Here is a 22,654-nt window from a genome sequence, read left to right as displayed (position 1 = left end):
CTTTCTACTTATGTTATTTAAAAGTATGAAATTCTCTACCCTAATCACTATTCTTTCATTATTTAAGTATTACTACTAAAGTAAGTTTAGGTTCCATTATTATTTGAACAATTGTCAACTTCTTTATAAAGTAAATTTATTTGAAACCGTTTCCATTTAATACAACAAGTATTATTTTAATAGCGAGCCTAACTTGGGATGAAAAAATTATTATACCGTAAACAGTTCCTCAATTGTTATTTCCTTGATCAGCGGGCAGCTTTGGTCCTCGTTAGCAGTCACTCTCTATTCAACAGGTTTTGGTGAGCCCTACACTATTCCGGGCCTGATGTCATTTGAGTTGTCACTCTCTATTCAACAGGCCTTGTTGCCGGCACTTCCACACTACTCTTCTGTAGCACTTAGAGGCTACGTAGACAGGTTGTGGGTAGTGTTTGATATGGGGAATTGAACTAGAAATGTTGGTATTTTGCAAACATGTTTTTCATTATATCTATAAACTTGTATTAATCTGGAAATTATGAATGAAGATGCTAATGGAAATGAAATGGGATTTGTTAATGAAATCTCTTTATTGCTTGATTAATGGAGTGCATCCCCTATTTATTCATGGATGGGTTTAGGTAGAAGGAAATCTAACAGGCTTGCTCGAACTCTACGAGAAAATAACAATTTGAACAGTAGAATGAGCATAGGCGAACTTAGAATTTAAATTTAATGAGTTCATTTTTTAATATTTTTGGTATTAGACTCATTATACTGTTAAAATTTTGGGTTCAAATCTAATATTTATTTAAATTTTAGTAAGTTTTTATATATAAATCTATATTCCGCGTCCAAAATTATGGATTTAGATAAACTCGTAGTACTCAGTCGGCTGTGTTCTAACAACAGGCCACGAGATAAATTTACCTTGCCATAGTGAGTTCGAATTTGATAGAATAAATGATGAGAAAAGTAAAAATAGGAAAACTAATGCTTAGAAATAGACAAATAATTTAATCAACAGGAACTGCGAGATAAATTATTTTAGTACTGTTTCCTTTCCTCCCCTTATATATCACATAGCGAAAATAACAGTTGACCTTTTTTTTAGCTTTAGATAGAATTTAAAGTTAACGCCATTCTGGAAATCGAGAAGTTTCCATAGGGTACTAATCAATGATCCCTTTGGAGACGGAAAATTAAGGCCTGAATTGAGTTTTAATTTCCTTATGCTTTTGATTGCTTTCAACTCAAAATTTCATTAGTGGCAAGTGGCGAATCATTTGCAATAATAAGGTGGGCCTAAACATCTAATGAGTTCATGGAATATTGTATAACAAGGAAGATAGAGAACTTAAATAAATAAAGCATTAGTTGGCCAAAATCTTAATTTTACTAGTTAACATAATACTTAATATATATTTCAATAGTCAATAGGGAAATAAGGAATACTATTTGCTAATGAATGATGGGCACCCATGTGATGTGTTGGTTGATTTGTGTGTTGTGTTTGATTGATCGGAAAATATGGGGTGGAGTGGGGTACCACACGGAAAGGGGTTATCCACCGCCATGCTTCCAGTTTAGGAGGCACTTCAAATTCCTTTTATATCCAAGAAAAGAAAAAGGAGATATTTACACTATATTTATTATTTATTTTTTCTAACAAATATATATAGATTATATATTAATTATATACATCGGTTATTTTTAATTTAAGACGATTATTTATGTTAATTTTAAAATTAGGAAGAAGTAGAGAAATGAAGTGCAAAAAGAAGAGAGTCGGAGGAGTAACACAAAAATTTCATGGTAAAAAAGGAAAGGATCTAGGCACCTTTTATTTTTATATATTTTTCTTCTTTTTTTTTCGTTTTCACTGCTAATCTCTTTTTGTTATAAATATATTATATTATGAATGTTCATTTAGTATTCCGTTATAAATAAGCTTTCTGAAGAAACTTATCTATATGAGACTCCGCCATAAATATGTTTATCTATTTAGTACTCTATTGGAAATAAGCCTCCTAAAGTAGTTTATCCTTTCGGTACTCCGTTATGGATAAACATCACCCCCGGTAGAAGATTATATATATCTGGTACAATGAGTTTATCCTTTCGGTACTTTATTATGGATCAACATCACCCCCGGTAGAAGATTATCTATATCCGGTACAATGAGCTTATCCTTTCGGTACTCTGTTATGGATAAACATCACCCCCGGTAGAAAATTATCTATATCTGGTACAGTAGCAGCTTGCAGAAGCAACTTACACAACAACTTCTTTTCTTCTATAAATAGAGGAGAGTTCAGTTCATTATGTACATAAGTTTGAAATTTGAATAATATATCAGTTTCTCTCTATACTTGTCTTTACTTTACAGTCTTTATTTCATAATATGTTATCATCACGAGACTCTGCCATCTCGAGCAAATACTTTGAAAATATCAGAGGTACAAACTTTCTTTTTCTAAATAATGTCAAATCTTTCTAAACTTGAATTTGTAGCCCTGGATATATCGGGCAAAAGTTACATGTCTTGGGTGCTTGATGCTGAAATTCATCTTGATGCGATGGGTCTGGCAGACACCATCAAGGACAAAAATCAAGTATCAAACCAAGACCATGCCAAAGCAATGATATTCCTACGCCATCATCTTGATGAAGGCTTGAAAATAGAATATCTCACTATTAAAGATCTAGTCATACTATGAAATAATTTAAAAGATAGATATTACCACCTGAAGATTGTCGTTCTTCCACAGACACGTTATGATTGGACTCATCTAAGGTTACAAGATATTAAATCTATCAGTGAGTATAATTATGTTATGTTCAGAATTATTTCCCAATTGAAATTATGTGGTGATAATATTACTGATCATGATATGTTGGAGAAAAATTTCACCACTTTTCATTCCTCGAATATCCTCCTGCAGCAGCAATATCGAGAGATGGGATTCAAAAAATATTCTGAACTTATCTCACATCTTCTTGTATGGGCTATTAATGAAAAATAATGAAAGCCGACCTACTGGTTCTTGTCCATTCCCTGAAGTGAATGAGACAAACTTCCACTAAGCGAAGTGTGGAAGATGACGTGGCCCCAGTTGTGGTCATGGCCATGGTCAGGGAAGAAAATCTAGTCATGGTAATAATAATGCACCAAAGAACCCCTCCTCACCACCAGTAGTGAAAAGGGAAGGAATAAAAGCATGAAGCGGTACAAGCAGCAAAGGCAGAAAATGCATGTTATAGATGTGGAGGAAAAGTGCACTGGTCACGTACCTGTCGTACGCCAAAGCACCTGGTTGAACTGTATCAAGCCTCCCTGAATAAGACAGAGAAAAATGTTGAAGCAAATTTTATTTCTAAAGATAATTTAGACTTCTTGCATTTGGATGTAGCTGATTACTTTGCATTCCCGGAAGGAGAAACAAGTTATGTTATCGGTGATGAATCTGTAGAAATGTAAATATTTTAATTTTTGTTGTTTGTAGTAGATAGTATGGTTATGTAATTGTTATACATAAATAAAAGTTATGCTTTGATAATGATGTTTATTATCATATTAATTTTGTTTATGTCATTTTGAATAATATGGATAATCCTCAAATTATGTTTGGATCAAAGACCAATCATGAAGATATTTGTGTAATTGATAGTGGAACAACTTATCAGAAATACTTTTCTTATTTGCATAAGGAAAAAGTAAATGTTTCAATAATTTTCGGTAATATAAGTTTGATTGAAGGCTCCGGAAGAGCCACTATATTTCTGTCTAAGGGAACAAAACTTACAATAGATAATGCATTATTCTCCTCCAAGTCCCAAAAAACTTGTTGAGTTTTATGGATAAATGGGTATCATGTTGAGACATAGATAAAATGAATATGGAATATCTTTGTATTACAAAGAATGTTTCTGGCCAGAAGTGCATTGTAGAAAAGTTACCAACTTTATCTTCCGGCTTATACTATTCAAAGATTAGTACAGTTGAAGCACATTTTTTCGTAAACCAGAAGTTTACTGATTCAAATATTTTTGTGCTTTGGCATGGCCGTTTGGGCCATCCTGGTTCAATAATGATGAGACGAATTACTGAAAATTCGAGTGGGCATCCATTAAAGAACCTGAAGATTCTTATAAATAATGAATTTTCTTGTGATACTTGTTATCAAGGCAAAATAATCACTAGACCATCACCAATGAAGGTTGGCATTGAATCCCCTGCTTTTTTAGAACGTATACATGGGGATATATGTGGATCTATTCACCCACCAAGTTAGTTGTTTAGATATTTTATGGTCTTAATAAATGCATCTTCAGGATGGTCTCATGTGTGCCTACTATCATCTCGCAACCTGGCGTCTGCAAAGCTATTACCCCAAATAATTCGATTAAGGGCACAATTTCCAGATTATCCTATAAAGGCTATTCGCCTTGATAATGCTGGAGAATTATCATCTCAACCTTTTGATGTTTACTGTCTATCGATTGGGATAAAAGTTGAACATCCTGTAGCTTATATTCATACTCAAAATGACATTGCAGAGTCATTTATTAAATGCCTGCAATTGATAGCAAGACCACTACTTATGAAAATAAAATTTCCCACTACTGTTTGGGGCCATGCTATCTTGCATGCAACATCACTTATCCGTCTCAGACCGACACATTATAATAAATATTCGGCGTCACAATTAGTTTTTGGTCATGAACCAAATATTGTCCATCTACGAATTTTTGGATGTGTTGTATATGTGCCAATAGCACCACTACAACGCAGTAAGATGGGCCCGCATATAAGGTTAGGAATATATGTTGGGTTTGAATCACCCTCTATTATTCGCTATCTTGAACCATTGACGAGAGATTTATTTACTTCTCGATTTTGCAGATTGTCGATTTGATAAAATAAATTTTTCACAATTAGGGAGAGAGAAAAAGAAAATCAAAAGAGAAATTGTGTGGAATATTTCATCATTATCCCATTTTGATTCACGTACCTCTATATGTAATCAAGAGGTACAGATGATCATCCATGTACAAAATATAGCAAATCAAATGCGAGACACGTTTACTGATTTGAAAAGAATAACTAAGTCACATATCCCTGCAGAGAATGTGCCTATCCGAATTTATGTCCCAGCATGACCATCTACTAGCATGAGAGCTAGTAAGCCTAAAGCACGCCTGAAGCGTGGTAGGCCTTTGGGTTCTAAGGATCAAAATCCTCGAAAAAGAAAATCGACAAATGATCAAAACGATACTATGAAGGTATCCCTTGAAGAGACCCAAGATCTGATTAGTTCTGAGATTCCTGAAGAAATCAATGAACCCGAGACTCAAGTGAGTGAAAAGATTTTAATAAGCTCTACTGATGAAGGGATTAATTTAAATCGATCTGAAATATTGGTGGATAATATTTTTGCATATAATGTTGCACTTAACATTATGCAAGATAGTGAGGATCTTGAACTCCGATCTGTCAAAGAATGTCGACAAAGATATGATTGGCCAAAATGGCAAGAGACAATTCAATCAGAATTAAATGCACTTGCTAAAAGAGAGGTCTTTGGACCAGCAGTCCAAACATCTGCTGGTCTAAAACTAGTTGGTCATAAATGAGTTTTTTGTGCGAAAAAGTAATGATAAAAATAAAACTGAAAGATCTTGTCGCACAAGGATTCTTACAATGACCTGGAGTCGATTTTGATTGAAACATATTCACCTGTTATGGATACCATAACATTTCGATATCTCATCAGTTTAGCACTATATGAAAAGCTTGAAATACATCTAATGGATGTAGTTATAGCTTATCTGTACGGTTCACTTGATAATGAAATTTATATGAAAATCCCTGAAGGATTTAAAATGCCTGAAGCAAATTCAAAATCTCAAAAAATATATTCAATCAGATTACAAAGATCTTTGTACGGTTTAAAGCAATCTGGGTGTATGTGGTATAATCGCCTTAGTGAATATTTGCTGAAAGAGGGCTACATAAATGATATTATTTGTCCATGTATTTTTTATAAAGAAAATGACATCAGAATTGTTATACTTGTTGTTTATGTTGATGACATAAATCTTGTTGGAACTCCAGAAGAGATCCAAAAGGCAATTGAATATCTTAAGAAAGAATTTGAGATGAAATATCTTGGAAAGACAAAACGTTGTCTTCGTCCGCAAATTGAACATTTAGCATATGGGATCTTTATCCACCAATCTGCCTATACAGAAAGGGTCTTAAAACGTTTTTACATGGATAAAGAGAACACATTGAGTACACAAATAGTTGCTCGATTACTTGAAGTGAATAAGGATTTGTTCCGACCTCCAGAAGAGGATAGGGAACTCCTTGGTCCCGAAATACCTTATCTTAGTGCAATTGGTGCACTTATGCATCTTTCTTATGCTACAAGGCCCGACATAGCATTTTCTGTTAATTTACTAGCAAGATATAGCTCTTCTCCTACACTCAGACATTGGAACGGGATTAAGCATATATTGCGATATTTAAAGGGAACACTTGATATGAGTTTATTTTATTCTAACAAAAGGTAGTGCAGATCTTGTTAGTTATGCAGATGCAGGTTATTTACCTGATCCACATAAAGCTCGATCTCAAACCGGGTACGTGTTTACATGTGGAGGTACTGTCATATCATGGTGCTCCACAAAGCAATTTATTGTTGCTACTTCTTCAAATTATGCTGAGATAATAACTATTCATGAAGCAAGTAGGGAATGCGTATGGTTAAGATCAGTGATTCATTTTATTTAAGTAAAATATGGTTTGGAATGTGATAAAAAATCCACAATTTTATACGAAGACAATGTTGCATGCATAGCCCAATTAAAGGGAGAATTTATAAAAGGAGATAGAACGAAGCGCATTTCACCAAAATTATTCTACACACATGATCTTCAGAAAAAAAGTGACATTGATGTGCAACAAATCCGTTCAAGTGACAATCCGACAGATTTATTCACTAAATCTTTGCCAACTTCAACTTTTGAGAAGATGGTATACAAGATTGGAATGCGGAGACTCAAATATTTAAAACAAGATTTTTATCAGGGGGAGTATAATACGCGCTATACTCTTTTTTCCTTACTAAAGTTTTTCCCACAGGGTTTTCCTTATAAGGTTTCTAATGAGACAACTAGTTATGCGTATTACTAAATATGTGTACTCTTTTTCCTTCACTAGGATTTTTTTTCACGTGGTTTTTCCTAGTAAGGATTTAATGAAGCACATTATCTTTTAATTGAACATCCAAGAGGGAGTGTTATAAATATATTATATTATGGATATTCATTTAGTACTCCGTTGTAAATAAGATTCCTGGAGAAACTTATCTATATGAGACTCCGCCGTAAATATATTTATCTATTTAGTACTCTATTGAAAATAAGCCTCCTAAAGAAGCTTATCATTTTGGTACTCCGTTATGGATAAACATCACCCCCGGTAGAAGATTATCTATATCTGGTACAATAAGCTTATCCTTTCAGTACTCCGTTATGGATAAAATTACCCCCGGTAGAAGATTATCTATATCTGGTACAATGAGCTTATCCTTTCTGTATTCCGTTATGGATAAACATCACCGGCCTCCGGTAGAAGATTATCTATATCTGGTACAATGAGCTTATCCTTTCGGTTCTCCGTTATGGATAAACATCACCCCGGTAGAAGATTATCTATATATATGGTACAGTAGCAGCTTACAAGCAGCTTACACAGCAGCTTGCAGAAGCAGATTACACAACAACTTCCTTTCTTCTATAAATAAAGGAGATTTAAGTTCACTATGTACATAACTTTGAAATTTGAATAATATATCAGTTTCTGTCTATACTTGTCTTTACTTTACAGTCTTTATTTCATAACACTTTTTGCTTTTTCTTTACCCTATTTGTGTTGGGTTTTTCTATAATTATTTTTATTTTTGTGTATGAGTGGTTTGATTTGGTTTGGAGATAATTACTTTTGAATTGTGACATGAGAATCCTTTTGAGTGTTCTAGGATAAATGTTTTTGAGCTCGAACTTAGGAAGGAGTATATACTATCACAAAGTTCTAAACATACGCTTTTCAATTTAAATGTGGGTGAAATTCACATATCAAAACCGATTAGACATATTTTGTGACATTTTAGCACTGAACTTTAGGGATGTATCGGTAACTATGAAATCAATGAAATAATCTCCAATAACTTGTTATAATTTGACTATGAAAAAAATAATTCTACAAAGATCCCACGTGTTTTATTATGAGTTTTCTATGTTGTTTCTTACCAATCTCATTCGAAAGGAGTCATGTGAATCAGGGTTATGCGCGAAAATCGTCATCATGATGTTATATAGTAAAATGTACCTGCAAGACCATGGCGAAGGTAGTGTTCAACTAACGGATTCAATTAAATCTATAACTTTCGATGCAAAGTAAAAATTTATATGTAAAAATTTATTAAAATCGTAAAAATAATATTTATGAACCCATAACTTTAAAAATATAATGAGTTCAATGCTAAAAATCGTGAAAATTAAATCAATATGATTTAAATCCTGAATTAGCGTAGGTGCAAGACCCTTAATTTGCATAGTGAATGGTGCATGACCATACCCCAAAATCCTCTTGGCTAGCATGTTGAGTTAATTTATTCAACAATGCATGGCATAAATACACCGTGGTTCGTTATTCTTCAAACTGATGAAAAGGGAAAAGGGAAAAGTGAAGTGTATGTGCATAATTCTTAACTTTGTGATGAGCTTGCACGTGGCATGTCTGTTTCTTCATTTCTCCGCTTTGTTTTTCTTTTTATCACATTGCAAAGGCAACCACACGCTGGATATCTTTAAGTCGCAATTCGAAAGGTCATCGTCTGCTACTGGGCATTCTATTCATTTCGAGGAAGAAACAAAACCCTGGAAACAAAATATTGAGAAAAGCCATCAACCTTTCTCCACGGAATAATGAAATTGTTGAACTTTGCATTGTACCACTTAGGTGCGCGCAATTCACTTGCACTAAAGTCTCATCTTTACCTTCTTTTGATTTGCAATGCCCTCAAGAACTAGCTTCCTAACTTAGTCTATTAAAAAGCAGTCGATAACGTTACTCGTAATACTCTTCTAATAAAGAAATAGGCTGCTCTTATAGAAATTTTTTTAAAAAATCCTTTTTCGCCTAACACTAACAGACGCGAAATTTGAATTTTTATGAATTTGCTCTAAAAAAATAAATAAAGATGAGATCGATGTATAGTTCATTAAAATATATTGTTTCAGTTTTATATATGTTTTTTTTGCGAGAGATGGATACATACGAGTTACGACATGAAAACTAGATCATTTTTACTCCATTCAAATTGCAAATGATAATAGGAGATTATTTCCTTTAACAACAAAGCTTATGTCACTGAAATGTTAGGAAATTGCAGTGCAAGTAGAGAATTGATGGCCGGTCTCACCTTGGCTATTTTGCTTAGGATTCTTTTACCATACATTCTGGTGCGGCCCAACATTTTGATGCAGCTTTGAGGTAAAAATAGCACCAGCTAGCCAGTTTTCTGACTGGTAATTGAAAAATAGCCGATATTTGCAAAGTTATTGAAAAATAACTACTATTTTACTGCAACACGGAAAATTTCAGCATAATATACTGGAGATTGGTGCACCTGTGTATGAACTTCCAGTATATTACATAAAAAGTGGCTAAATTTCAATTACTTTTAAAATTGTGGCTATTTTTTAATTGCCACTTGTAAATCTGACTATTTTTAAATTTCACCCAGCTTTGTGATCTCAACCTTGTAAAGACCTTTTCGAGTTGCTACTCTATAGGGCCTGGACTTTTAGCTATATAAATAGTCGGTCATATTCAATATTTACTTCTTTTAGTATGTATATATAAATTATATATTAATTATACATATATTATACGTCTGGCGGCTATTATTTGAGTTAATTCTTCTATCAAATATAAGAATGCGAGCCCTGGCATTATGGGTAGAGTGGGTTTAATTACAAGCAGCCCGTTTAGATGACGATCATTATATTACATCGTGGCGCGACCCTGCATGGTTTCGGTCCACGTTTCGTCTAGTTGAGCGCCATGTGTTTATCTCGAATGACCTGCTCAGTTGTTCTACACTCTGTTGTCCTTCACATTTCTCAGCTGAACACAATACCTATCTCAAATTGCTCTTTCAAAGTGTACCAGAAACTTTAATAAGTCCCTTTTTTGTCTATATTTTTTGCTTTGTTTGAAGCCTTCAATATGCAGACTTCAACAGATTCTCCACCAACTCGTGAAATTGGCAACGATTCAGGTATCTCCATAACTCAATTGTCACAGTACTGTCCAGTGAAAGATCCCCTTCTTAACTCCCTTTCTGTCTATAATTTTTGCTTTATTTGCAGCATCCAACATGCACACTACTTCAACAGAGTTTCCAACCCCTTCACCAACTCGTGATGTTAGCAACGGTACAGGTTACGTTAGTCTCATTTCTCCTTGATAACCCACTCGCCTTAATTAATTTTTCCTTCTTCACCTGGTCTCTTTGCGTAAAGTTACTGATACAAGTATTTTACGGTATATCTTTCAGATATAGTCAGAGATGTAATATTATGGAAGAGGAAGAATTTGAGTGTTCTAACACTTTTAGCAGCTACAGCCATATGGCTAGCACTTGAAGTCTATGAATTGAAATTCGTGACACTCTTTTCCTGGATGTCCATGCTCGCGGTTGCGTTTCTCTTTTTCTGGGGTAACATACATAGGCTTTTGGGGAAGTAAGCATCCGCCAAACTTAATTTTTCTTTAGTAATCGTTCTATCAATATATATATTTGTGTATGTTCTGCTTATTTTAGCTTTGAACATGAGTAGTAGCTACATATTACTATTAATTAGTGCGGTCACTATTTCTGCAGAGAGCCAGTGGACATGTCAGCGATGTATATAAGCGAGAAATCAGCTAGGGAAATGGGGGCCAAAATCCAGGAATATGTGGAAAAAAGCCTGCGATTAGTATTTAGCGTGAGTGCCGAGAAAGAATGGCTCGTTTTTGCCGGAAGTGTAGCTTCTTTGGGCTTGATCTCGGTGGTTGCTAGCTACTTTGATTTACTTTCGCTTCTCTACTTTGGTAATACAATCTCTTAATATATATATATAGAGAGAGAGAGTAAATTCATTTTTGGTGAAGGATTTAATTATGTGTTCATACTTAATTCCCTGGCTTTGGGAGCAGGTGTCGTGGTGGGACTGACTGGACCATTTGTATATGTGAAATATGAGCACAAGATTAAGGAGTGGGGGCAGAAAGTAAGAGTGAGGTATCAAAGATGTTATGCCACGGTGGTGCAGAAGGCGCAGGAAATGAAGAACAAGCTGCAGGAAATGAAGAACAAGATGCAGGAGAAGAAAAGGAAGAAAATGGAGTAGTCACTGGTTCAAATTTTTTTTTAAAAAATAACTTTGTTCGGTAGTAATAAAGTGAATGTGATTTTTCTATGAATTGGAATCTTTCAGTTTACATATGTTGTAATTAGGTATATGTATATACAAATGATATAAATTTTCTTTTGCACGAGTGTGATGATTTTACGGAATTAATGTTGATGCACCAAGTAAATACTATAAAATATTTAATAGGAAAATGTTCCGTGGCGCAATGGTAGTGCGTCTAACTCCAGATCAAAAGGTTGCGTGTTTCGGGTTCAATCCCCGCACTTTTGCACGGATTGCAATCGAGAGTTTTTAAGTAAAGACAAGTAAAGTAAAGACCTTACAAGAAAAACCCACCTATTTCACTCCCTTATGATAGATAATCTTGTTCTAAATATTTGAGTCATGAATTGTGACTTGAACGGATTTGTTACACATTGATGTCACCATTTTTTCGAAGATCCTATGTATAGAATAAATTTGGTGAAATGTGTTTCGTTCTATTTCTTTTTATAAATCCTCCATTTAATTGGACTATGCATGCAACATTGTCTTCGTATAAAATTGTAGATCTTTTATCACATTCCAAACAATATTTTTCTTGAATAAAATGAATCATTGATCTCAACCCTACACATTCCCTACTTGCTTCATGAATAACTATTATCTCAGCATGATTTGAAGAAGTAGCAATAATAGATTGATTTATGGAGCGTCATGATATGACAGTACATTCACATATAAACACGTACCCGGTTTGAGATCGAGCTTTATAAGGGTCAGATAAATAACTTGCATCTGCATAACCAACAAGATCTGCACAACCTTTGTTAGCATAAAACAAACACATATCAAGTGTTCCATTTAAATATCAAAAAATATGCTTAATCCCATTCCTATGTCTTTGTGTAGGAGAAGAGCTATATCTTGCTAGTAAGTTAACAAAAAATGCTATGTTAGGCATTGTAGCATTAGCAAGATACATAAGCGCACCAATTGCACTGAGATAGGGTGTTTCAGGACCAAGGAGTTCTTCATCCTCTTCTGGAGGTCGGAACGGGTCCTTATTCACTTCAAGTGATCGAACAACCATTGGTGTACTCAATGGGTGTGCTTTGTCCATGTAAAGCGTTTTAAGACCATTTATGTATAGGAAGATTGATGTATAAAGATCTCGTATGCTAAATGTTCAATTTGCAGACCAAGGCAAAGTTTTGTCTTTCAAGATCTTTCATCTCAAATTCTTTCTTAAGATATTCAATTGCCTTTTGGAGCTATTCTGGAGTTCCAAAAAATTTATGTCATCAACATAAATAGCAAGTATAACAAATTCTGATGTCATTTTCTTTATAAAAATACATGGACAAATAATATCATTTATGTAACCCTCTTTCAACAAATATTCACTAAGGCGATTATAGCACATGCGCCCAGATTGCTTTAAACCGTAAAAAGATCTTTGTAATCTGATTGAATACATTTCTCGAGATTTTGAATTTTCTTCAAGCATTTTAAATCCTTCAGGAATTTTCACGTAAATCTCATTATCAAGTGACCCGTATAGATAAGTTGTAACCACATCCATCAGATGTATTTCAAGCCTTTCACCTAAGGCTAAACTGATGAGATATCAAAATGTTATGGCATCCATAATGGGTGAATATGTTTCTTCATAATCGACTCCAGGTCATTGTGAGAATCCTTGTGCGACAATGCGACCTTTGTATTTTTCAACTTCATTGTAACGACCCGGCCGGTTGTTTTGACAATGTTAGCCCCGAACCCCTATTTATTGCTCCCTCTACTTCATTTTGTGGTCATGTGACTTGCCGGGAGGATTTATTTTTGGTTTTGGAGTGTAATGGGACACATAGTCCTTAAAATAAAAGTTTAAATCGTAGGAATCGACCGTAGTTTGAATTGTATGAAGACGACTCCGGAATAGAGTTTTGACGGTTTCAATAGCTCCGTAAGGTGATTTTGATCTTAGAAGAATGTTCGGATGTTGAATTGGAGATCCGTAGGTCATTTTAGCGTCAATTGGCGAAAGTTGAAAAATTGGATAATTTTTGAAAAGTTTAACAGGGAGTGAATTTTTTGATATCGGGGTCGAATTTCGATTCCGAAAATTGGAATAGGTCCGTAATATCAATTATGACTTAGGCACAAAATTTGAGGTCAATCGAACTTGTTTTGAAAGGTTTCGGCGTCGGATGTAGAAGTTTGAAGTTATAAAGTTCATTAGGCTTGAATCGATGTGAAATTCGTATTTTTTAGCTTTGTTTGATGTGATCTAAAGGCTCGACTAAGTCCGTATGATATTTTAGGACTGGTTGGTATGTTTGGCCGAGGTCCCGGGGGCCTCGGGTGGACTCCAGATGGTTAACGGATCAAATTTGAACTTGTGTGAATGGCTGAAAGCACCAGCTCTTGTGTAATCGCACTTGTGCAAGATTGACTGCAGGTGCGAGCTTGCAGAAGCGGGCATTTGGGACGCAGAAGCGGCTGGAGCAGTGTGGGCAGAGGTCACAGATGCGAGGAAAATTCCGCATCTGCGAGATCGCAGATGCGAAGGAGGCAGTGCAGAAGCGGAAGGGACCTGGCAAGGGGAGCTCCGCAGAAGCGGTCTTTGTCTCGCAGAAGCGAGTCCACAGAAGCGGATTTAGGACCGCAGAAGTGGAAGTTCCGCAGATGCGGAAGAGTTGACCGCAAGAGCGTGGGAACTGCAGATGCGGGTATGTTGTCGCTTCTGCGACGCCGCAGAAGCGAAAATGCTGGACAAAACACTCAAATGCAAGGGTTCGCGATTTTCACTCATTTTAAACATTTTAAGCTCGGGGTTTGGTGATTCCTGAGAGCAGTTTCGAGGGATTTCTTGAGGTAAATCTCTTATACTTATTTTTAATCAGTAATATTGTTTCCCCATTGATTTTTTCACCTAGATTGTGTATGTTTAAAGTGAAATTTGGGTGTTTGAGGCTAGGAATTTGGAGAGTTAAATGTGGGGATTTGAGTGGCAACTTGGTATCGGATTTTGGTAAAATTGGTATGGGCGAACTCGTGGTTGAATGGGTGTTCGTATTTTGTGACTTTTACCCAATTCCAAGACATAGGCCCAAGTCGACTTTTGGGGAGATTTTTTGATTTTTTTCTAAAGTCATAGATTTATTATTTAAATTAGTTTTTTGTAGTTATATTCATGATATGTAATTGCTTTTGGCTAGATTTGGTTGATTCAGAGTCGAAAAATCGAGGAAAAGGCATCCTTATCGACTGATTGAGCGAGATTTGAGGTAAATGACTTATCTAACTTTGTATGAGGAAAATCCCCTAGAATTTGGTACTGTTGTAACAATTTGTGATATGTGAGCGCCGTGTACGCGAGGTGGCGAGTGCGTACACGAGCTAATTGTGGAAATTTTGGTTCTTGCTGAGTTGTCTTCTTTTAAATTCCTTAACTGAGTTGCCTTAGCATATGTATTGATCATGTTTAGCCTAGTATCGCATGCCTACGTACCTTAACTCTTACTTGCAATTTGTGCAACATATTTAGTTGAATTACATGCTTTCCATTGATTTGAATTAAACATTTAAGTGTAAGATTTCTTGCTGTAAATTCGTTGGTCCTTCGGTTATCTGCTGCATATTTACTTTGGGAGATCCCCTTGTACTGCATATTTACTTTGGGACTATGAGGCAGTTCCTCGGGAGATCTCCTATACTGCATATTTACTTTGGGACTACGAGGCGGTTCCTCGGAAGATCCCTTTGTACTGTATATTTACTTTAGGACTATGAGGCGTTTACTCGGGAGATCTCCTTGTCTTGCATATTTACTTTGGGACTATGAGGTGTTTACTCAGGATATCTCCCATGTTTTACATATTTACTTTGGGACTACGAGGTGGTACCTCCGGAGATCCCCCATGTTGTGCATATTTACATTGGGACTACGAGGCGGTACCTCGGGAGTGCCCCGGTTGTTTACCTCTAATTGTTGAGTTGTTATTTTCTGAAGTTTCTCGTCGTTTAAATTTTCAGTCATTTCAAAAATTATTATATCTTCTGCCTTATTTTTCTTTTAAAACCAGTAGGGCCCTGACTTGACCTCGTCACTACTCTACCGAGGTTAGACTTGGCACTTATTGGGTACCGTTGTGGTGTACTCATACTACACTCTGCACATCTTTTTGTGCAGATCCAGGTTCTTCCTACCAGGCCAGATACTAGTGAGCTAGACTGTACGTGGAGACTTAAAGGTATATCTGCCATCGTCCGCAGACCTCGAAGTCCCCCTCTACCCTTATTATGTTGTTTCCCGTATTCTCTTTAGACTTTGATGTATAGAGACACTTACGACTTTCTCTTAGAAGCTTGTGACTTATTTCTACCGGGTTTTGGGAGTTGTAATTATTTAAATCATAGTTTCTATTTATATATCATGTGTTTAGATTTGAGTACATATTGTTATTGAGTTATTTCGCAAATTGTTAGGCTTACCTAGTCTTAGAGACTAGGTGCCATCACGACATCCCACAGAGGGTAAATTGGGGTCGTGACATTCATTTTTGTCATTTCTTTTTCGCACAAAAACCTACTTATGACCAACTGGTTTTATACCAGCAGGTGTTTGGACTACTGGTCCAAAGACCTCTCTTTTAGAAAGTGCGTTCAATTATGATTAAATTGCCCCTTGTCATTTTGGCCAATCAGATCTTTGTCGACATTCTTCAACAGATCGGGATTCAAAATCCTGACTATCTTGCATAATGTTAAGTGTAACATTATATGCAAAAATATTATCCACGACTATTTCAGATCGATTTAAATTAATCCCATCACCAGTAGAACTTATTAAAAGTTCCTCGCTCACTTGAGTCTCGGGTTCATTGATTTCTTGAGGAATCTTAGAACTAATTAGATCCCAGGTCTCTTCAGGTGATCCCTTTATAGTATCATTTTGATCATTTGTCGATTTTGTTTTTCGAGGATTTCGATCCTTGGAACCCAAAGTCCTACCACGCTTCAAGCGTGCTTTAGGTTCACTAGCTCTCATGCTAGTAGATGGTCATGCTAGCACATCAAATCGGATAGGCACATTCTCTGCAGGGATATGTGACTTAGTTATCCTTTTCAAATCAGTAAATGTGTCTGGCATTTGATTTGCTATATTTTATAAATGAATGATCTTCTGGACCTCCTGATTACATATAGGGGTACGCGGATCGAAATGGGATAATGATAAAACTTTCCACACAATTTCTCTTTTGATTTTCTTTTTCTTTCCCCTAATTGTGGGAAGTTAGTTTCATCAAACCGACAATCTGCAAATCGAGCAGTAAATAAATCTCCTGTCAATGGTTCAATATAGTGAATAATAGAGGGTGATTCAAACCCAACATATATTCCTAACCTTCTCTGGGGGCCATCTTACTACGCTGTGGTGGTGCTACTAGCACATATACAACACATCAAAAAATTTGTAGATGGAAAATATTTGGTTCATGACCAAAAACTAATTGTGATGGAGAATATTTATTATAATATGTCGGTCTGAGACGGATAAGTGATACTACATACAAGATAGTATGGCCCCAAACAGTAGTGGGCAATTTTGTTTTCGTAAGTAGTGGTCTTGCTATCAATTGCAGGCGTTTGATAAATGACTCTGCAAGGCCATTTTGAGTATGAACATAAGCTACATGATGTTCAACTTTTATCCCAACTGATAGACAAAAATCATCAAAAGCTTGAGACGAGAATTCTCTAACATTATCAAGGCGAATAGCCTTTATAGGGTAATTTGGGAATTGTGCCCTTAATCGAATTATTTGGGCTAATAGCTTTGCAAACGTCAGGTTGTAAGATGATAGTAGACACACATGAGACCATCTTGAAGATGCATCTATTAGGACCATAAAATATCTAAACTACCCACTTGGTGGATGAATAGGTCCACATATATCCCTATGTATACGTTCTAAAAAGGGAAGGGATTCAATGCCAACCTTCATTGGTGATGGTCTAGTGATCATTTTGCCTTGATAAGAAGCATCACAAGAAAATTCATCATCTGTAAGAATCTTCAGGTTCTTTAATGGATGCCCATTCGAATTTCAATAATGCATCTCATCATTATTGATCCAGGATGGCCCAAACGGCCATGCCAAAGCACAAAATTATTTGAAGCAGTAAACTTCTAGTTTACGATAGAGTGTGCTTCAACTGTACTAATCTGAGGCAGCTTCACTCACTTGGACTCAGTTCTTAGATATGTTCTTGAGGGAGTATGTTCCTCAGAGTCTTAGAGATGCTTGGTGTGCAGAGTTTGAGCAGTTGCGCCAGGGTGCTATAACCGTGTAAGAGTATGCGGTCCGATTCAGTGATTTGGCCAGGCATGCACCAGCCTTGGTTGCTACTGTTCGAGAGCGGGTTCGTTGGTTTATTGAGGGGCTCAACCCTAGTATCAGATTGAGCATGGCCTAAGTATTGGAGATATATATTGCGTACTAGCAGGTAGTAGGGATTGCTAGGAGGTTAGAGGGTATGCTGACTCGGGATAGAGAGGAGAGAGAGGTCAAGAGGTCTCGAGATTCTGGCACTTACAGTGGTACCTGTGTTCCAGTGGCAGCTCGTCAGGGCAGGGGTTATATGGGTTGCCCTGTTCATTCAACACTTCTAGCCGCCAGCGGTGCTCCAGCCACTACTAGGCCCCAGGAGCCTTATTATGCACCGCCAGTGTCTAGTGTGCCTCTTGTACGAGGTGCTTTCAGTGGTGAGTCCAGTCGATCAGGCCCGAGCCAGTCGCAACAGTCACGTCCTCCGAGAGTTTGTTTTGAGTGTGGTGACACTCGTAATGTGGTGAGGGATTGCCCTAGATTTAGGAGGGGTGCACCTCCACAGATTTCTCAGGCACACGTGCTCCACCAGGTCCTCAGGCTATGGTTACAGCACTAGCTACCACCCCACCTGAACAACTAGCTAGAGGTGGAGGTCGGTCATGTAGAGGTCGTTCTAGAGGGGGAGGTCAGGCCAGATATTATGCCATTCCTTCTTGGACAGAGGCAGTTGCATCAGATTCTATTATCACATGTATTGTTCCAGTCTGTCATAGAGATGCATCAGTCTTATTTGATCCAGGCTCCACTTACTCCTATGTGTCATCTTATTTTGCCCCGCATTTGGGTGTATCCCACGATTCCTTGAGTTCACCTGTTTATGTATCTACACCCGTGGGTGATTCTATTGTTGTTGACCGTGTATATCAGTCGTGTTTGATTGTTCTTAGTGGTTTTGGGACCACAACCGATTTATTATTGCTCAGTATAGTGGATTTCGATGTCATTTTGGGAATGGACTGGTTGTCGCCCTATCACGCTGTCCTTGAGTATCATTCCAGGACGCTGACATTGGCTATGCCAGGTCTATCGCGGCTTGAGTGGAGAGGTACCTTAGATCGTATTCCTAGCAGGGTTGTCTCATTTCTTAAAGCTCAGCAAATGGTTTAGAAGGGGTGTGATGCGTATCTGGCCTATGTGAGAGATGTTAGTGTCAATACTCCCACCGTCGAGTCAATTTCGGTATTAAGGGGTTTTGCAGACGTATTTCCAGCAGACCTTCCGGACATGCCGCCCGACAGAGATATTGACTTTGGCATTGATTTGTTACCGGGCACTCAGCCCATTTCTATTCCACCTTATCGGATGGCCCCAGCAGAGTTGAAAGAATTTAATGAGCAGTTGCAAGAGTTGCTCGATAACGGCTTCATTCGGCCCAGTGTGTCGCCTTGGGGTGTTCCTTTCTTGTTTGTAAAGAAGAAGGATGGTTTCATGTGAATGTGTATTGATTATCGCCAGTTGAACAAGATTACAGTGAAGAACATGTATCCATTGCCACGTATTGATGACATATTTGATTAGCTTCAGGGTCCAGAGTGTTCTCTAAGATTGACTTGCATTCAGGCTATCATCAGTTGAATATTCGGGAGCCAGATATCCCAAAGACTGCTTTCAGGACTCGCTTTGGTCATTACGAGTTCCTTGTGATGTCTTTTGGGCTAACCAACACCCCAGCAACATTCATGCACTTGATGAACTGTGTATTTTAGCCCTATCTTGACTCTTTCGTCAATGTATTTATTGACGACATTCTAGTGTACTCTCGGAGTTGGGAGGATCATGAGCAGCACCTGAGGACTGCGCTTCAGACCTTGAGGAAGAAGAAATTATATGCAAAATTTTTAAAGTGTGAATTCTGGCTAGATTCAGTGGCATTTTTGGGTCATGTAGTATCGAGTGAGGGGATCAAGGTAGACCCGAAGAAGATTGAAGCAGTGTAGAGTTGGCCTAGACCGTTCTCAGTTACAGATATCCGATTTTTTCTTGGCTTGGTGGGGTATTACCGTCGAATTGTAAAAGGTTTCTCATCTATTGCATCACCTATGACCAGATTAACCCAGAAGGGTGTTCCGTTTAGGTGGACCGAGGATTGCGAGGAGAGCTTTCAAAAGCTCAAGACTGCTTTGACTACAACCCCAGTGTTAGTATTGCCTTAACAAATCGGGATCATATACGGTATATTGTGATGCATCACGCATTGGTCTCAGCGCGGTGTTGATGCAGGACAGTAGGGTGATTGCCTACACGTCTAGATAGCTGAAGGTGCATGAGAAGAACTATCCCGTCCGCAACCTCGAGTTAGCAGCTATTGTTCATGCCTTGAAGATCTGGCGGCACTATTTGTATGGTGTTCCTTGTGAGATTTTCACCAATCACCGAAGTCTACAGTATCTGTTTAAACAGAAGGATCTTAACTTGCGGCAGCGAAGATGGTTGGAGTTGCTTAAGGATTATGACATCGTCATTCTCTATCATCCTGGGAAGACCAATGTGGTGTTCAATGCCTTGAAGATCTGGCGGCACTATTTGTATGGTGTTCCTTGTGAGGTTTTCACCAATCACCGAAGTCTACAGTATCTGTTTAAACAGAAGGATCTTAACTTGCGGCAGCGAAGATGGTTGGAGTTGCTTAAGGATTATGACATCGTCATTCTCTATCATCCTGGGAAGACCAATGTGGTGTTCAATGCCTTGAGTCGCAAGGCGGAGAGTTTTGGAAGTTTAGCATATCTAACAGTAGCAGAGAGGCCTTTAGCCTTGGATGTTCAGGCCTTGGCCAACCAGTTTGTCAGATTGGATATTTCTGATCCAAGCCGAGTTTTGGCTTGTATGGTTTCTTAGTCTTCTCTTTATGATTGTATCAGAGATCATCAGTATGATGACCCCCATCTGTTTGTCCTTAAGAACACGGTGATGCCAAGGAAGTCACTATTGGAGATGACGGTGTATTACGGATGCAAGGCAAGCTATGTGTGCCTAATGTAGATGGTTTGCGTGAGTTGATTCTCCAGGAGGCTCACAGTTCGCGGTATTCTATTCACCCAGGTGCCGCAAAGATGTATCAGGATTTGCGGCAACACTATTAGTGGAGGCTGACGAAGAAGGACATAGTGGAATATGTAGCTCATTGCCTAAATTGTCAGCAGTTGAAGTATGAGCATCAACGACCGGGTGGATTGCTTCAGAAGTTAGAGATTCCAGAGTGAAAATGGGAGCGGATCACTATGGATTTTGTTGTTGGGCTCCCACAGACTCAAAGGAAGTTCGATGTAGTTTGGGTGATTCTGGATAAATTGACCAAGTCAATTAACTTCATTCTTATGGTTACTGCTTACTCTTTAGAGAGATGGCTCAGGTTTACATCTACAAGATTATCAGGCTTCATGGCGTATCGGTATCTATCATCTCTGATGGGATATGCAGTTTACATCACGATTCTGGAGAGCCATACAATGTGAGTTGGGTACTCCTGTGGAGTTGAGTACAACATTTCACCCTCAGACGGACGGACAGTCTGAGCACACTATTCAGATATTAGAGGATATGCTTCATGCATATGTGATTGATTTTGGGGATACTTGGGATCAGTTCTTGCCACTTGCGGAGTTTGCCTACAATAATAGTTATCAGTCGAGCATTCAAATGGCCCCGTATGAGGCTTTGTATGGTAGACGGTGTGGGTCCCAGTGGGTTGGTTCGAGCCGGGCGAGGCTAGGCTATTGGGCACAGACTTGGTTCAGGATGCCTTAGAAAAAGTTAAATTGATTCAAGATCGACTTCGTACAACCCAGTCCAGGTAGAAGAGTTATGCAGATTGGAAGGTTCGCGACATTGCATTCATGGTTGGGGAGCGGGTCTTGCTCCGAGTTTCTCCCATGAAGGGTGTTATGAGGTTCGGAAAGAAGGGCAAGTTGAGCCCTAAGTATATCGGGCCTTTTGAGATTCTTGAGAGGGTTGGAGAGGTGGCTTACAGACTTGCACTACCATCTAGTCTCTCTGCAGTTCATCCAGTGTTCCATGTTTCCATGCTCCGGAAGTATCACGGTGATCCGTCTCATGTTTTAGACTTCAGCTCAGTCCAATTGGACAAAGATCTATCCTATGTTGAGGAGCCAATGGCCATTTTGGACATGCAGGTTCGAAAGTTGAGGTCAAAGAACATCGCGTTTGTGAAGATTTAGTGGAGGGGTCGTGGCGACTTGGGAGACCGAGCATGATATGCGCAGCAGTTACCCTTATCTTTTCACCACTTCAGGTATGTCTTTATACTCGTTCGAGGACGAGCGTTTGTTTTAAGAGGGGGAAGATGTAACGATCCGACCGATTGTTTTGAGAGTGTTAGCCCCGAACCCCTATTTATTGCTCCCTATACTTCATTTTGTGGTTATGTGACTTGCTGTGAGGATTTGTTTTTGGTTTCAGAGTGTAATGGGATACATAGTCCCTAAAATGGAAGTTTAAGTAGTAGGAATCGATTGTAGTTTGAATTGTATGAAGACGACTCCAGAATGGAGTTTCGACGGTTCCAATATCCTTGTAGGGTGATTTTGGTCTTAGGAGCATGTTCGGATGTTGAATTGGAGGTCCGTAGGTCATTTTAGCGTCAATTGGCGAAAGTTGGAAAATTGGATGATTTTTGGAATGTTTGACAAGGAGTGGACTTTTTGATATCGGGGTTAAATTCCGATTTCGGAAGTTGAAGTAGGTATGTAATGTCAATTATGACTTGTGCGCAAAAATTGAGGTCAATCGGACTTGTTTTGATATGTTTCAGCGTCGGATGTAGAAGTTTGAAGTTT

The 22,654-nt window shown here is 37.8% G+C and overlaps 1 protein-coding gene across 2 annotated transcripts; it reads left to right on the top strand.

Annotated features, from left to right (window-relative positions):
- Positions 1–10,074: 10,074 nt before the first annotated feature.
- Positions 10,075–11,597, top strand: LOC107827496 (reticulon-like protein B13). 2 transcript variants are annotated; one of them, XM_016654643.2, is made up of 5 exons: positions 10,075–10,337; positions 10,429–10,500; positions 10,617–10,803; positions 10,944–11,155; positions 11,261–11,597. In XM_016654643.2, the coding sequence occupies exons 1-5, from the start codon at positions 10,286–10,288 to the stop codon at positions 11,452–11,454; spliced, it is 717 nt and encodes a 238-aa protein (XP_016510129.1). In that variant the 5' UTR covers positions 10,075–10,285; the 3' UTR covers positions 11,455–11,597. The 2 variants fall into 2 exon arrangements, with proteins under 2 accessions (XP_016510129.1, XP_016510130.1); XM_016654644.2 differs by having other exon boundaries at positions 10,076–10,337; positions 10,429–10,494.
- Positions 11,598–22,654: the final 11,057 nt, after the last annotated feature.

The sequence above is a fragment of the Nicotiana tabacum genome, chromosome 17, assembly GCF_000715075.1.
Source record: "Nicotiana tabacum cultivar K326 chromosome 17, ASM71507v2, whole genome shotgun sequence".
Taxonomy (NCBI): domain Eukaryota; kingdom Viridiplantae; phylum Streptophyta; class Magnoliopsida; order Solanales; family Solanaceae; genus Nicotiana; species Nicotiana tabacum.
Note: the sequence above shows the minus strand (reverse complement) of the source record. Positions and strands in the feature narration are given on the sequence as shown.